We start from the raw sequence: 17,695 nt of genomic DNA, 5'->3' as shown, positions 1-17,695 counted from the left end.
GATTTGAGATGGAAACTCTCTCTGACCTCTTTCCAACAAAAAGGCTTTGCACAGGGGACTTCCAGGAGGTGGCCCGAGAACTGAAATTCCCCTCAGGAGCAGGAAAAGGTGTGTTAACTGCCCCAGGAAGTATGTGGAGAAGTGAGAACAACAGGTTTTCATCCCTGCTCAGTGCCAGGAGGTACGTGTGAGCGCACGAAGGGGCCGTGGCCAGCTGGCAGGAGGGCACCTGCTCAGCCCTCTGGGCAGAAAGCACTGTGCACTCAGAGTCACGCTGCTTTATTGAGTACCAAGCCACAATATTGCCTTGAAGCTGCCTGGAGCAGCAGGGTCTCTCCTTTTGTCCCTAACAGAATCAGCAGGACACCACCGGCGATATGGACAGTAAAAATAAAAGTGTCTCTGTTCAAACTTGCAGCGTCCGGGGGAGGTTGTGCAGTTTCCATTGACCCAGGTCCCGTGGCAGACACGAGCTCCCAGATTAGCCATCAGCATCAATCCTGTGAGCTGTCAGGGAGAACAAGGAATGGACACATGCTAGAACCCACCACCGTACCAGGAACAGGCAGGAGCATTTCTGGCTGCTAATTAAACACGACTCATATACACCTCCCAAGGCACTTCTGGAAGCTCTGTCAGTTGGATGTGCTGCTCACACTGGCCAGGGAGCTGGTCTAGAGCAAACAGAGGTCTGTGCCTTTGATCCAACCTGCCAGACCCACAGAGGTGACAGTAAAACTTGTCACGAGGTTTCACAGAGTTATTCCAGCAGGGAAGATGTTTTGGCAAGTAAGACAAATGGGGACAAAGAAGAAATCTGGCTCAGGCCTCCAACATGCCTCCATACATTCAATTCAGTCCCCATGCTACTCACATTGCTTTGGTATCCTAAGGGCCTCGTTGTCAGCTGACATCACTTGGTGCAGAACTCCTCGGAACTGATAAAGCACTTTCAAACTCTTCTCCTCACCCACACAGGGGTCGTAGAAGCCTGGCAGCCCAGCCTTCAACCAGAAAAGGACAAACTGAGCATCAGGGAATGGACTTTCACAGTTCTTCAGCTGGCCAGAAACATCTATTAGTGCCAGGACAAGTGTCATTAAAAAAAGTTTTGCTGCCAGAAAGGTGAGATGCTGAGGAATCACCTCTGCAAGTTTTGAATACATAAAAGTAAACCAGGGGGTTGGGAAGTTTCTGGTGTACAGCCCCAGGGTCTGCAGACACCAAGATGCTGTTTCTTTGGCACTGGAAATGCCCAGAGAAACAGAAGTTCCTGGACGTTCCTAACACTTGGTATGTAAATGGCTTCTGTGAATTGATCCAGAGTCACTGGAGAGATCCCCTGGCAGGACACCACATGGTTCAACTGAAATTCTGGGTCACACATTTGAGTCATGGAGTCTGGGCTTTGACAGAACAGCTTTGACAGAACGTACCTTGGAGGCCTCTGTAAGGATGAGTTTAGAGTCCTTCACCAAGCACTGCAGGGGCACAGTCACATCTATTACCTTCACCTTCTCATTCTTCCTGCTGTTGTCATTAACAAACTTCCCATACCAGGCATTCACTATAATCAGACCTGCATGTCCCAGGAAATCACAGCTGTGATGAAAGGCTTCCTGCCATGGCTGGACAGACACTGACAAAAAGACCATCCCAGCATTTTCTCTTGCTTTCACCAAGATTTAATTCTCCTGGCCTGGACCCACTTTTCTCAAGCCAGAACAACATTTCTACTTGGTTGTTTGTTAGCAACCTTCAGCACTAGGATAGAGTGACGGGACTTCAGTGCCACACTGATGTGACAATCTGAGTGGATGTCAGTTCACTTTGGAACACTCTGTGGAAAACTGGTAGTAATCATCAGAGATCAGATTGCCACTACAATCCGTGAACAATGGGATTGATCCCATGTGAGGGAGAAATCAGTGAAAGCTAAACTTGAGACTACAACTTTTGCACATATTTATACACACACACCTCTCTTTGGTGGAGAGGTGAATCCAGACTGATGTCTTCAGTCTCTTGATCCACCTCACAGCATGTCCCAAAATAATATTCTGTGATCCCTCCTAAGCTCAGGCACCAGGAGATGAATCATAATGGGACTCCCCTACTCTGCTCAGCAGCAACTACACTGCACTTCATCAGGAGTGGGAATGAAGAAACAACACCTTTGTATTGTTTCTTCTTCTCTTCAAATTTATATAAAAAAGTAAATGATATCATAATCTTTACCCATTCTGGCTTCCTCTGCTTCAATTATCCTTCGGACAGACTCCTGCATCAACCGGACCTGTCACAACACAAGTGGCAGAGCAGAAATCATGCAGGGTCAGACACTGTGGCCAAAAGAGAACAGCCCAGAGGGAAAAGAGCTGCCTTTCACTAAGGGAGACCAAGTTACAAGAAAGACTCACCGCAGCTTCAGCCTCCTGCTTCTTCTGCAGGATGTCACTGGCTGTGTTCTCCCGCTGCTTCTCCAGCTCTCTGGCAGAAGGAAGGCAACACCACATCAGGAATACACAGTAGATGGGATTCAGCCAAAAACTGGCAGGTGTCTGCCTACTCATCCCCCCCAGTTAAAGTGACCCACAACTTCACACAGAAGAGCCCTAGTGAGACTTCCTCGCTCTGAATGTGCAGGACAGCCTGGCAGTCTCACCTCTCCTTCTGTGCCCTGAGGTAGGGTTTGATGACCAGCCTGTGCATGGCGAAGTAGATGACAAGAGGTCCCACGGTGGCATAGAACACGGCGCTGGGAAGCAGCTGATCTGTTAGGTGGACAGGGAAGAAGTAGGTCTGGCTAGCCCTATTCAGCCTGCAACAAAAAAGAGCAGAGGGACAGGTAAGAGGAAAAGCAGAGTTGAATGTGCTTGATGAAACACACTTAGCAGCAGCACGTGCTGCTGAACCAAAGGGAGATGAACAATGAGCTCAAGAAGTTAAAACTCCAATAAACTGAAAAAGCCAATGGTAAGAAAGACAGCTGACACCAGCCAGAGCCAGATTTCAATGAAGCAAACATCTCTCATGATAGTACCTGATCATTGTACAGTGTTTTTTCTGATCTTAGGAGAACAGGAGAATAGGAAATTTGGTCATTGATTTCCCCAAAAAAAGGTGAAAAAGAAAATGCTTCTAGAGAAGGCCTGTGTTCGCAGCACTGGCATGGGCCTTCAGGCCAGGTGCATATTAGTATTTTTCTGATGCTTATAACAATATTTATTTTAGAAAACATGAGTTTCCTGAGTTCTTCAGGCCCCTCAGCAGTTTGGCGTCCCACCTGCCACTGGACATCCCACCACAGCACAAGGACCCTTAATGAGCTCTGCCCCTCCGTGAACTGCACCTTGTTAGTGGTACAATCACTGCATTAGGGAATGGTAATTCCCTAATTCAAGCATACACTTGTATACAGTGTTATACAAACAGAATCCAGCTCTAAATCCAGCTCTACCAATAGTATTTTCAGAAATCTTCCAGCACTTACCAGAATGCTCCAAACCTCACTTTAAGCTGTATTTCAGAATATTCTGATGCACACACAGAGGTGGCTCAGGTTGTAACACCAGCAGAAGGCACCCACTGCTTACCATGGGCACTGCTTGCGTTAGAGGTGAGGGCAGCTGCACCCTCTCCCAGTGATGTATCACTACACCTGTATTGCCCTGGGACTGGAACCTTCTCACTTGAATACTGGAAATAGAATCATGGAAGCTATGGTCAGCCTCTGCAGTCTAGAGTTGCAATCTTGAACTTACTTGATTTTCAAGGACACTCCCTGGGGAACACCAACACTGACGGTGGCTCCTAAAACGCTGTGCCTGGAAATCTTCCTCTCTGCTCCATATTCCACTACAGTCCCAAAGAAACCTGCCCTAGAACAACAGAACCAAAAACTGGTAAGACAGGGAAGACTTCTCTTTACTGAATCCTGTAATTCCCCAACAAGTAAAGCATGGAAATACATCTGCATGCAGCAGATGTTGCCCTCTGGAAGATTCACTGTGTATCTCCAAGGTGAGAATAGCCCTTCCAGCTTGCTCCCAAGAACTTCTGGCTTTCTTACTGGAGATGATATAGACATATCACACACAAGTATTTTAAGTTCCACATAGCCAACCCGCCAAGACATTCACTTCAGCCTTTACCAGATTTAAAGAATGAAAAGCAGATTCCCAAAGGCCACAGAAGCATTTGGTTTGTGGAACCTGGAGGCCTACAGCAGCAGAAGAGGATAGATTCCTCAGGTTGTGAATAATGTGAACTTCCTCTTGAGCACTTACTTGAGAGAACCTTTCACTCGTGTTTGATCCTCATCCTGAAACTTATGCTGGTAACTGACCATCATGAAAGAATGGGGGATTCCCAGCTGAAACACAAGAGGCACAAACGTATGAAACCATGTCCTTGGCCACTGCTGAACTCTCCCCCCAATTTCCTTTCTCATCCTTGAAGCGGCACAGAACACAGAGCAGTGCTTGACACAACCTCTGCAGCCTGTTACCTATGCTGGGTGTAACATGGGATAGTACCAACTGTTCCCTTAACCTCTAGTCCCAAGCCAGACTACTGCCAAGACAGGCAGGTGAGATCCCTCTCTCCCCCGGGGCAGGACTGCTGTCCCTATGGCAGCAGCAGGGCTCTCACCTGCAGTGCCACGGTGAAGTGGCTGGTTTTGGTGTCCCGGACAATGCTGGTGTTCATGGCTGACTGGATGCCCCACCGCCACTGCAAGTAGCCCATCGTGTTCTTGTCAAGGTTGCGGGCCAGGACTGTGGTGAGGCCGGGGCGGACCCCACGGGACGAGAACTGCAGGGCACAGTTTGTGGTGATGAAACTATGGAAGTGAGGAAAGACTCATCAGTGCTAAAACACAGGCTCTCAGGTGGCCTCAAATTTCTTCTTGCTCAGGAACTTTGCTTGAATGCCTAGAGACCATCCTGCAAGGAGTGCGACACCCGAGGCTTTCAGGGGAAAATCAAAACTAATTCAGACTGCCTGACCACAGCAGTGCCCAGGAGAGCAGGTCGTGCCCTGGTTACTGCCTGTGCCCAGGCAGCTGCTGCTCCCGACCTTCCCTCCTGCCCTGCACAGGTAACAGCCTGGTCTCTGCAGTGCAGCACACTCAGCTGCTGGCACAGAGCAGCCCTGCTATTTAGTAACCCTCAAGCATCAGCTCCAAAAAGCAGCACTAAAGCTCTCCACAGGGAACAAGAATCCTATACAAGCTCTGAGGAATGCTGTATTTACTAAATTAGAAAATACAAATGAAGGAGCCTACACTGGCTCCTACAGTGCTCTGGCATGTGACTTCAATCACAGCCCTTACCTTGTATTCTCGTTTGCAACTTAAGACTTCTATTAATTTGTGAACAGACACCTCAGTAGTGGCAAATTTGGTATTATTTCCCAAAAATACAACACATCATCTCCTGTTTTGCTGTCGGAAACTCCCTCTCACACATGGAAGCCTCAGAAGAGCTTCCCAGAGCTTTTGTTCTGCTCCCGGAGCCAACTTCTGTTGCTCTGATTGGAGATCATACCTCAAGTATCATGAATCATGAGAACATCAACTACAAATCTAAGGATGTGGAACACAGACCCTCCTTAAATTGGAAGTATGAAAATGGAGAGCACCAAAACCCAGATATGGTACAAGTCTTTTGACAATACAAGTATGACCTTAAATCTAAAGAGGAAATACCTTATTTTGTAGGATAGAAAACAAACCCAGAATTAGTGTGGAAGAGAATTCAAGTCATTTACTTCCTTAGTGTGAAATATTAACCATTAGACCATTTTTCTAGTATTTACCATCTTGGTGTAAGATTACGGAATATCTTCAGCCCAAAGAGAGGTCCATGAAGGTCTCCTGCTCCAAACTCCAACTGTTCAAATGCACAATGCCAGAGTGTTAGAAGAAAACAACCCTTACAACAGTGACAAAGTATGTCACAAGTGTCATTTTTATCACAGACGTTTTACACATCTGAATAACATTTACCACCTCTTTCAGCACTCTCTCTTTCCTGCAGCTTTGCATTCAGAAGAAAAGGTGTCTCACTGAGTCAGGGTTTATGGGTAAAACAAAGCCAGTTTCATAAAGCTACAGGTGACTGCTACTGGCACCTGCTCTGGTCACTCCAGGGAACATGGAGAAAACACCTCCCTCACAAAATCTTGATGCAAATCAAAAGCCTCCAGTCTATGAATTCTCAAACAAGAGGAAAACTCCCACTCCCCCAACCCGAGGAAACAGGCTAGCAGGAGCCACTGTGGAAGAAGGAAGGCACAGGCACTGGTATAGCAGCCACCTGCCAGCTATACCAGTGATACCACAAGCATGTCAAACAAAGCCCAGCTTGCACATGGCAACACGGGACCTTCCAGCTGCTCAGTCCATATCTGCTGGGGACTCAAACTATTTCCCCCACAACTCCTTCCCTTGAGAGAAAAGCAGTTTTGGAAGCAAAGCCAAACTATTACGCTGCCTAAGGTGCCTGCTCACAGCACTGGAAGGTACCTCAGAGCCTTCAGACAGAGAAATTAGAAAGGCTGGAGACATCAGGTAACAATTCTGTCTGCACAAGTGAAGTCCAAATTGCATGGCCAAATGGAGAGAGGAAAACAATAAGAAAATCCAAGGTTTGGCCTTTTTCTCAAATTCCTTTACAGAATGTACCAAATGAGAGATGAACCACAGCCAAAGTTCCCCCCCCAAAATAAACACTGGGTAACAGACTGAATATAAAACTGCACAACAGGTGTACTCTCACCTCTCCCCATCCCTTGGCAGATGTCACTCGTCTCAGAGCAAGGTTAATTGATCCCCCTCCATTCCCATTCTGGGTGGAAAGGTTACCAGACAGTATTGCTGTGTCCGTGGCAGTCAGGGGTGCCTGAAAAATGAATATATTGTGAGCAGTAACTCTGGTCCAGTTCACACAATTAGTGCATGTTCTACAGGGACGTAATCACAACTGCAGAGTGTATGTGGTTTTGTAGTCAAATACCAAGTATGGCAAAAAGTGAGATAACTCTTACAGTACCAGACACTTGTGACACCTGTAATGTACCTCTTGAAGTCCTGACCCTGAGCTGCAAACTTAGTTGCAGACTAAATTTCTACAACTCTCTGGGGAGAGGAAACAATTCCCATTCTCTTCCTTACCCACATCCTCAAAAATGGGTGCCATTTGTCTTCATCCACTGAACATACCATATTCAGTCAGAACCGGATACTGAGCATCCCCACTGGCAGGAGGGCAGCACCACTGCAGCCCACAAACGAGTCTCCTGAAAGCTGCAGGGCAAACCCACCATCCTGCTGGCCCTGAGCTGCCCTTCCCCACCTGCGCTGGCCACTGTGTCCCCCCAGATCCCGGTGAGAACCCCCGAGCAGCGTGTTCTGTGCCTCATTCGCTCAGGCCCTGCTCACACATCTGTGTCCACCCTCCTCACCTCGATGGACTGGGATATGTGCATTTTGTTTATCTCAATCTGGGGAAAGCTGCTCCCAGGCACATCTTCATACTCCTCGTCATAACGATCAAAGAGGTCGGTGGCGTCTATTCCCACACTAATTGTTCCCTGAGGGATGACAAGTGAAACAAGCACTCAGCATTAGCAAACATCCAACACACACAGGACAAGTGGCTAAAGCATTCCTGTATATGACCACATTTTTGTGCACTTTTCCCTTTTTCTGCAATTACCTTTTGCACTCTAAAATTAATTTCCTAATACGCAAGACAAACAAATGTCAGTGATTACAATATTCCAAAACAGCAATATAAATCATCAGACTGGAGAAAGGGCAGCTTTTCAGCATGAACTCAACTTGCAATCCTGAGGTCATTTTTCTATTGTGACATATTATAGAAGCAAGTAGAACACCTTTACAGAGCAGGTTTCTTCTTCCCCCACAACTGAATCTGCTATGTCAGTATTTGAAGTTAATATATTTCAGAAATTGATTTTCTTCAATGGAACTTAGCCAGAAAGCCTCTATGTGCTTCTTCTTATGAGTTATCTAAACTAATTTACTTCTAACCTGCATCATTCACTTGCAATTGACCTCATTAGTCAAAATTTTTGTTTTCTTTTTCTAGTTTATATCTTATCATCAGAAGAAAAGCTTGACAAAGACAAACTTCTAGTAAATGGTAGATATTTTCTTTCTCATAGAAAGACCACCTTGCTGTACTTGGCTTACTGGTGCCGTGATGCTGCATGGATCCACATGCATTCCTGGGATTCATTGCGCCTCATTTCTCTAAAACATACTCAAAATCTTAGGATTTCCTTTTTCACACCTGTGAATTGTACAGTAAATATCCCTCCCGAGGAAAAAAGTAAAACACCTGAACCTAACCATGAAAATCCACAGGACCCGTTCAGAGGAAAGGAGCCTCTCCCTGTTCCCTCTCTGGCTCCCCAGCTGACCTCCTACTCCCCTGCCTTTCCCTGAGGTGAACGGTGGACCCTGGGCAGACCCTCCACCTCCCACTAAGCAGGTGAAGTCACCCCAGAGGTCTGTGGATCCTGGCAAGGAAACTGGTTCAGGTGCAAGCACAGGAAAAGCAGCAGATGGTAAAGTTAAAAATATTCCCAGAGAATGAGAGCACCCCTATGCCACCGGATAATAGAGGGGACTGCTGCTGCTCCCAGCTCCCATCAGCCACCTGCTCTGACCATGGGAAATGAGGAGCTCTCCCCAAAGGAAGAGTGGCAGGAGGGAGCTGTAAGGCCTGCTCAGAAGCCAGCGCTGCACAGCGCAGCAGCTCCCGGGGCAGGGAGTGGGAGCAGCTCTACGGAACCATCGGAGCCGGGATCAGCTTTTACAACCACCTTCATTTGCCACCCTGTGAACAGGAAACAGACTCGTGGAATTCACAGATGTGCCAGAGGAGAATACAGTCCCTCCTTTTTCCTTATGAATTTATCTTCAGGAAGGTGACACCTGGAAGCTGTGCCAGGCTATGCCTTGAGGGGCCTGCATTCCTTAGATGTTGACCTTCCACAGCAGGAAAATAAGGGGATTTAATTTCTCCTAACATGAAATGGTTCTTCTCAAACCAAGCAATGAACTTTTCAACCCTTCTGCATGTCTTTGAAAGCAAAAACAAAGCTCTAAAAGCAAATAGGAGACTCAATTCCAACCCTCCAAATTGCCTACATCTGGTTATTGCTCAACATTTCTGGTTAAAACGCTTTATTTTTGTGGAACTGTTTTATGGAACTGACAAAATGTTGGAAATTTTAAAATAACTTGCGCTCGTGTATGAAATGATCACAGCTGCGCTCCCCAATTCCACGGGAACACTGCCTGGAGAGACATTTCCATCGGCTGCCAACCAGCAATTGCTGTAAACACCCAGATGGCTAATTTTATCCCAGGACACAGGCCGAGGCTCACAGCACAGCTCACAGCCACGGCGAGCGCCCAGGGAAAATGTCACATTCCTGAAGCACAGAGCAGCATCAGTGGAGATAACCATGCCCCTCTCTGAGAACATCTCTCTGACCCCGCTCACCCGCACCTCCAGCAGGGACAGTTTGCCTTGACTGGTCTGTGGCACCCAGAACGCCCTTCCTGTGAGAATAATGCTGTCAACAGACACTCACACAACATCTTATGCTTGTTTAACCTTCCAGTGAAAACCAGTTCTTAGTGTCTGTGCACTACCCACAGCCTGGGGATCTGTACAGTCCATTGGCTTTGCTAAGAGCAGCGCAGATCCAAAGGTGGTGCCAAGGTGAGTGTCTCAAAATGTCCTCACCTAGGCTCAGCATACCCTGCACAGTGGTGATAATTTACGGATCCACTCTTGTGACCAGGGTTAAGTCTTCGCTTACCTTTGGATTAGTTCGCTGCTGCAGTCTCCTCTCTTCCCTCTCTCTCTGCAAACGCTCAAATTCTTCCCTGATTTCAGCTGCAGTTCTCTTTCGTTCCACAACCTGCTCAAAAAGAAATGAGAACCAAAGGATCACCAGACTGAGACTGCTCAGGGCATTGCAGTGCTGGGGGGACAGAGGCCCATGAACCTGGGACGCACTAACACGCTGCCCCAGCTGCTGAAAGCCGCTCTGCACCAATTTCAACAGTCAGAGTTTGGAGGGAAGCACCTGGGCCAAATCAAATGGTAGGCATGAGAGAAAACTCCATGCTTTGAGAGAAGGGAATATGGTCTTGTTATTTCCATTCCCTTGACAAAACCAGGGCAAAGAGCTTTCCTACCACAAGCAGTAGACACTGCAGTGCTGTTATCCTCAGCAATCCATTAACTGCTCTACCAGGTGTGGACACAAAAAGCAGTTCAGAAATGTCTGTTACATGCCACTGCACCACATTTCTGGCAACTCACTCCAAACTTGACCTTGGTGCTGACCTGACCCAATACCATAGGATTCTGCTGCAAGCAGCATAGTGCAGTCAACTAGGGCTGGCAGAGGCCAGCAAGGGACTCAATGGCAAGACAGCCACGAATGAACAAGTTCTCTTCCAAAGCCCATAAAACCCAACCAAAACCAAACCAAACCAAAACCACCAAAAAAACCCCCAACCAATCCCAAAAAGCCCAGGAAGAAAAAGTAATTTCAAACTCAGAAGCTAGTTGGGAAGATGTTTTGGATGAAAAAACAAGTTTCGGATGAAAAAGATGGGACTAGATGGACAATGACGACACATTCATCTCAGACAAAGATGTTGCCTGTCACAGTAATATCCTGACAGGGAACTCTGAATGTCAGGTTTATGGTTCTCTTTTTAAGTGCAAAACCTAAGTGTTCTTCGAAAATCCATCATGGTGTTTCAATAGGGACAGAGAGAGACAGAAATAACTAACCAAGGATGCCTTCAGACCAACAGGCATTTAATACTAGCCAGGTGTCAGTGCAGCTGGTAGAACAACAATGGCAGATAAAGGTGGGTTTAGTCAAGGCCACTGGCCATAAGGTGCTCAATTTCTCTCACCTCCCAGCCTTCCATCTCCAGTCCTCTCCTCCCATATATGTCATAGATGGCTCTGGTCTGTGGATCACTAAGCACTGCAAATTAAAACCAAAAGAGAGGAGAGAACTCAGTTTTCAGTCTTCTCAGATTTCAGACCAAGACACTTGCATTATTTGGAATTCAAGCACAGCTCCTGGAAATGTCTTGTTCTACAGTAGTACATTAACCCCTTTGATGCTTCCATGTGCCATATTGACAGGACACACTGACTTTTTCCCCCAAAAAACTCAATTTTTTTTCTTTTTCTTATTTCTAAAACAAAAAAGTGGAAAGAACACAAGAGACATGCAGCCTAAGTGAATGTGCAGTGCAGTTTCTAACACTGCTTTCTTTGACTGAAGCATGACATGAGCCCTCTAACAACCATAGGGATTATGAGCAATTTAGCCAGAGCAGTCCCAGGGCCCTTCCTGAGCAGGAATACCACCCACCTCTGTCTGGCTTTCAAAGCTCTGTGGTGCTTCCCCTGATCTTCCCTGTCCACTGATCCTTTCCCTCTCAGTCCAAATGTGTGGGACATACCAAGTGCCAATGAAGCAACTTCCACAAGGCAGTTCATGCCTTGCCAAACATAAACTACAAGGCAATGGCAAAGGTACGTGTAAAATCTGAACCTCCCAAAACGTCACCCAGCTCAATGGAGAACACAAAATGCACCAGGAGACTGCAGAACAGTTACTTTGGAAAAAGATTGTGTACAGAATTAGGAAGAATCTTTAAAAGGTAAGGCACATTTAAATGCATAATCTCCTATACCACACCCTTCTGTAAAAAAAAATAAAAGATCATCAGTATTTTCCCCCCAGGGTTCCAAGATCAGCTTTATCATGATCACGTATTTCTTTTGACTGTGGGGGAACTGATGTGTCCTCAGGGAGCTGGGGCACTTACACTGGTAACTGAGCTTTGGTCTGAACTACTGGAAGATTATTGGACTTGCTAAATGTCACAGGCAGATGCTGCTTTTTATGAATTCTGGTAAAATGAATCTTTTGTTGTGTGATATTAAGAGATGGAAGAGGAGGGAGAGAAAATAGGCAGGAGGTGAAGTGGCTTATTTCTAAGACGTCAAAAATTTGGCTTGCAAAATTGATACTACACTCACATTTGGTATGAAACAAGCACCAATTTCCTTTCCGTGTTCATTGCAAGGCACAGCCAAGCAGAGCCACAAAATTCAAAGGGAAGCTGCGGACTCTTATATAAGGCCACCCACCACACTACAATGAAATTATTGAAGCACCACCTGTTTTTGTTCCCCACATCATCAAGGTCAGACCTTCCCTGCTCTCCTAGTGAAAGCTTCCACATGTCCTAAAGCCTAACTAGGGACAATGGGAAAGACTCCACCTGTGCTCAAGTCCAGCTAGAAGGAGCAAATCAGTCAAAACCAGGAGAGTAAAAAAAAAAAAAAAAAAGCTCATATTTGAGGTCGAATGGAGGAATGTTTGTTCATCCTTTTGCCTTAGTGTCTCTTTAGGCTCCAGGACTGGGCACCCAGATGGGTGCACTTGATTTATAACATGGATGGCTCCTACCAGCTTCCAATCTATCTGCACTCCAGGTGCAATTTGCACACCAGGACGTAAGTAAATTTCAGCTTAATTCAGACTATTTTAAAAGGGCTTTGGCATGAGAGAAAAACTCTGACTGCTATGAATCAGTTGTCTCTATCTCAGTCTGAGCATATGGAAGAACTTGCTGGAAAACAATGGAGACTGCAGTCAGGTGACATGGAACAGAACCTTGGGGTGCAGCAGTTCATCAGTACAATATGAAACTGTCTTTCTGTTTGAAGCTTTTCAGTCTTCATTCTCCTCTGGAAGAGGCATTCAGAAGAAAGAGAAGTGATGAGAAGATCATTTACAGCACGCAGCAAGTAAGACAGAGGCTCCACATCTCATTCCCTGCAGCATTTATATGGCATTTCTCCTCTGACTTACGGGACGGAAGCAGGAAACAGCATCGCTAAGTATCAGCAAACTTAATTATTACTTTGTAATAATAAACAGCTTCAAAAAGCACGAAGACACAGCTCTCCTAGAAACCCCATGAAAACAGTTTCTGCAAAGCTCCCCCTGACCTTCATAGGCTTGGTGGACAAGGTTGAAGAGCTGCTCGGCCTGTGTTTTGAGCTCGGGGTCACGGTGCTTGTCGGGGTGGTACAGCATGCACAGCCGGCGGTACGCGGCCTTCAGCTCCTCCTGGGAGGCCTGCCAAAAGCACCAAAAATGAACTCAGGTACAACCAATGCCATTTCCACAAGGCCACTCCCAAGATCAGCCCTGAAAGGGAAGTCCATCAGCTGTTACGTGACACTAGTTTGGCCAAATCAGGAATGGACTATTGTTTCATTATATAAGTTAATAAAATGTTCAATTATCACACCAGGATCATCCACACTATCTGTAGCAGAACAAGTGACCTCGACAACAAATTCTACTCATATTTCAATCTTAATCCCCAAGGAGACACTTTAACTACCCAAAAGCAGTGACCTTCCACATGTAAATCCACAGTTTTACACTCATCCCAGCACGCCACAGTCCCCAGCACCCTGCTGTGCTCCCCAGCATCCCCCTGTGCTCCCCAACACCCCATTCTGCTCCCCAGCAGGGTCTGTGTTGTGCTGCAAGGGAGGAAAGTGTATCACCTGCCCACAAAGCCACAGACACATAACCGTGAGAACACTGTGTCACCAAATGCATCAAGAATGAACCTGCCCTGTCCTTTACCACAATCACTCTGGGACCTCAGATAGCACCTGGCCTCATTCCAAGGACACGGATGGCTCTTTCAGAAGCAATGGAGTAACCCCCCCACTTCCTTCATTATCATCTCTCAGGAGACAACCTCCCAGGGATGCTATTTTCGGACTCCAGCGAGTCCTGGTAACCTCTCCTCTCTCACCTCATGCTGCTACAACCCCTGCACTGCAGCCCCTGTCCATTCCTTGGAGATTGCTTAATGCCTACTTTTTAGAAGTGCAGTTGCCAAAATCAACCACAACTTCCCCCCAGCAGAGCTTCACAGAGCTACCAATCGTCCAGTTCCCAGAATGCCCAGGTATGAACCAGCTCCTGGGCACAGGGGGCATTCCTGGAGCAACATGCAGAGGAAAATAATCAAAACCTGACAGTCCTGGCTGTCCCCAGGGGCTGCCATGACCAGGACTCAGGACAGCCAGTGAGGGGAGGCACCCAGAGGGACCCAAAGGTCATTTCTTAAAGTAACATCTTTTTTCCCCCCACTTGTGGCAAGGAGGGTTTTCATCACAGAAATGCCACTCACCGGTGTATCAACACCAGGAATCCACCTGGATTTGAGGACAACTCAGAATAAATCTTTTCTCTGTATGTTTGTACTATTTCACATTAATGTTTTGAAATTATATAGCTAAAGGGTAGCTGCCAAATTTGCTGGTCCCAAGACAGTAGATTAGCTTTTTTCTTTTTACTACTGTGTGCTTTCTCGGATATCAAATTTAAACTCGACTGGGAAGGGAGGGGAACATATAGGCCCAAAATGGCATTTTTAAATCAAATTAATGATAAACGGTTTAATGTGCTATTGATTACATCACAGAAATGAGTAGGTTCATTTTTCATAAATGCCATGTTCAATAAAATGTTAGATTGGGCATTTCATCATCACTGATGCTCGGATCATTGGTTCAATATTCCATGAGCAACAGCCTCTTTGAAACTGCTAAAGAAACCCTGACAACATTTCAGATTGCCAGGAAATACCTAAGTCACTAATAATTGTATGTTAGTTACATTTTTATTACTGAGACTCTGGGCAAAATTAAAAGGCCTCCCATCTCCCCATTTGGGGTTTAAACAGCCTCATTTGATGTCTCAAACACAGCATGTTTTTAGCAGAGTAACATCTCTAAAAGATGAACTATTCACAACCCTCACCACCACCATCTTCACTTGCAGGCTCCCATCCCTCTGTGGGATCCCAGCTCAGCTGCCACATCACCCTGTGGCTCAGCACACAGACATGCTGTTCACTGCATTCCACTACAGGGCAGTACTGCTGACATTAATTAGCAAGGGGCAATCAAAAAAGCACCCACTCCTCTCTGTTGGAATTACTCCCTTGCATACCCCTTTAACTCAGCCACAGCTCTCTGCTGTACCAAACCCGAGTGTCTTGCTCTGGAAGCCTGCCTAAGTTAAGTATTAAACCCTCCCCCAGCAGTCGCAACCCTTGTTCGGTCCCCACCTCTGTTTTAACCTCTGCACGCGGCTGTTTGGAAGGGGGAATTACGAAAGCTCCCAAGGGAGGTACAAGCATGGCCCCACCAGCTTTGAACCAGACCAGTGGTCTCAAGTTGCGCAGAAACTTTTCTCAAAGGAGGCCAGCATCAGGGAGTTCTGCAAACAGCTCAACCGTCACACGCTCTTCCTTCAGCAATGTGGCAGATTCCCACAGATGAGGCACAGGAGACTGTCCCTGCAGCCCAGGGACTGACAGCAGTCCCAAAGGGAATTCTTCGAAGCTGTCAGGCTGAATCATTTCCAAGTCTGGACCTCCTACTGCACACAGTAATGGTGGTGCAGTATGAGCTTTGTCCGACTCCAATGGCAACATCCAGGACAATGGGCATGAAAAGTGAGGTCTGTTTACACACACACACACACACACACACACACACACACACACACACACACACATAATACATTGCTGTTGCATTTGCTGAAACAAACTACGGTATAGCTCCTATATTCAGATACTTGGAGATCTGCCTAATTGTTACTATAAAAAATAGTTGCCTCCCATAAAGTTCAGAACTGATCCAAAATCGCACCAAATAATAGCCATCTATTCTTAAAAGTGAAATCAAGGACTCTCGATCCTTCTTTTATGGCGGGAGAGGTGTTTCGCAAAAATGTCGGTGTTTCCGAATCAGAAACCCTGGGAAGTGCTCCCAGCCCCGCCCGAGCCCGGCGGGAGCGCGGCCGAGGGGGCGGGTGTGCCCCGCGCGCGGAGCTGCTCGGGAGCGCCCAGACCGCCGCGATTCGGAACGAAACGCGCATTTCTCGGCCTCAGCCGCCGTTCGCCCGCCGCACACAACCGGGAGCCCCGTGGCCCGACCCGAGCTCTGCCGTCCCGCCGCCAGCAGCGGCCTGGGCTGAGGGCGCGCCTCAGGGGCACCGCTCCCGCCGCGGTGGGCAAGGGTGTCTCAGCCCGCCCGGCCCCGGCCCCGGCCCCGGCCCCGGCCCCGCGGCCGCACCTCGCGGCGCACGTTGAGCAGCCCATAGTAGTCCTGGTTGTCCGGCGCCTCCTCGCCCAAGGCCGCCGCCATCGTCCCGACCTCTCACCCCGCGCTGCCGCTGCAGCGCCCCCCCGCGGCCCGGCGGCCCCAGCGCACGCGCACGCCTGCGGGCACCGCCCCCCCCGGCGCTCGCGCGGCCCAGGCGTGTGCGCGTGCGCAGCGCGGGAGCCGGGAGGCGGCGGAGGCGGAGGAGGCGGAGGAGAAGCGGCGGCGGCGGCGGTGGCGGTGAGGGGTGAGTGCGGGAGGGAGCGGGAGAGAGAGAGTGAGGGAGAGCACGGACTGGGCCGTGCCGGGGCACTGGCCGCTCCACCGCGCTCCGCTCCGTCCGCATTCCCCGTCCCGGCGCCCTGGCGCGTCCTTCCCGCCGAGGTCTCTCCGCGGCCGAGCGGCGGCTGTGGCGGAGCCGCCACACGGAGGCTTGGCCTCCGTCCGCCCCGCTCCCGGGCAAGACGCCCTGCGCCAGGTGCGGTGCGTACCCGGTGCCGCAGGGCCCTCGGGACCTGCCCAGAGAGCCGTCGCCCACTCTGGTCATTGACGGGACCTGAAGGCGGGACGGTGTCCCGAGGCCTCTCGCCGCCGTAGCGAGCAGGCGGTTTCCAAACCCTGCTGTGACCACCGAGCCCTGTTCCGTGACCGACTCCCGGCTCCGGCGGGGCTGGCGGAGGGCAGAGGGCAGCCCGGCAGCCCGGTCCGGCGCAGGGTCGCGGGGCAGGTCTGAGCTCAGCGGTGTCGGACCCGCAGGCGCAGCACGGCCGGCAGGGACACACCGAGGGCAGAACGTGTGCTCGTTTGTCACCAGATCGGGAGCAGTTTTCCTTGGATCAATAGAGCTGCTTTGGCTTTTGGAGTAGAGAACAAGGGCCTGGAGTTCACGCTGTGCTGCCCTCCCCGATGGTGGGTTAACCCAGCTCTGAGTACCGAAATTGAAGGAAATGCCTCCAAAATGTGCAGAGCACAGAGCTTTTAGCAGAAGGGCTGCCCAGTTGGTGTGTTAACCTGAGTGCTGGCAGACAGACTGGATGCTTGTTGACATCAATGCTGTGATAAGGCTGTCAGGAAGACAAATGCAGCCTTTCCTGGTCGTGAGTGGTTGTTCCCCAGTGGCTGGGTTTGATATTTGGGGGGGGGTGTGCTGGAATGGTTTTCAGGTACTGCTGTCTGTAAGACCTCTCATTAACACCAGTGCAGCCCAGCGTGGAGCTGGAACTGTGCGTTCCCATTCTGAAGCTCAGCTTGTCTGCTTTGGATTTTGGATCTTCACATAACTTTTATTTGAAAACAAGAGTGTTTTAATATTTAATAAGGTTTTTTTTTCTGATCCCAGGGTAGTTAACAGGGAAGTATTGATTGTTTTATAGCAGTTCCTCTGCACTCCTGGTAAGTGAGGC

General features: G+C 48.5%; 1 protein-coding gene across 1 annotated transcript; it reads right to left on the bottom strand.

Annotated features, from left to right (window-relative positions):
- Positions 1–263: 263 nt before the first annotated feature.
- DNAJC11 (DnaJ heat shock protein family (Hsp40) member C11) lies at positions 264–16,391 on the bottom strand. The gene is made up of 16 exons (XM_051786578.1): positions 16,266–16,391; positions 13,104–13,233; positions 10,982–11,055; positions 9,865–9,966; positions 7,468–7,596; positions 6,783–6,905; positions 5,821–5,894; positions 4,654–4,843; positions 4,290–4,375; positions 3,765–3,881; positions 2,666–2,821; positions 2,421–2,490; positions 2,239–2,296; positions 1,437–1,579; positions 875–1,004; positions 264–507 (listed from the first exon to the last, which is right to left on the bottom strand). Exons 1-16 carry the CDS (start codon positions 16,335–16,337, stop codon positions 482–484), a joined length of 1,680 nt encoding a protein of 559 aa, XP_051642538.1. The 5' UTR covers positions 16,338–16,391; the 3' UTR covers positions 264–481.
- Positions 16,392–17,695: the final 1,304 nt, after the last annotated feature.

The sequence above is a fragment of the Manacus candei genome, unplaced genomic scaffold (genome assembly GCF_025592945.1).
Source record: "Manacus candei isolate 608988 ecotype Guabito, Panama unplaced genomic scaffold, ASM2559294v1 h1tg000022l, whole genome shotgun sequence".
Classification (NCBI taxonomy): domain Eukaryota; kingdom Metazoa; phylum Chordata; class Aves; order Passeriformes; family Pipridae; genus Manacus; species Manacus candei.
This window is presented reverse-complemented; position numbering and strand designations above follow the sequence as displayed.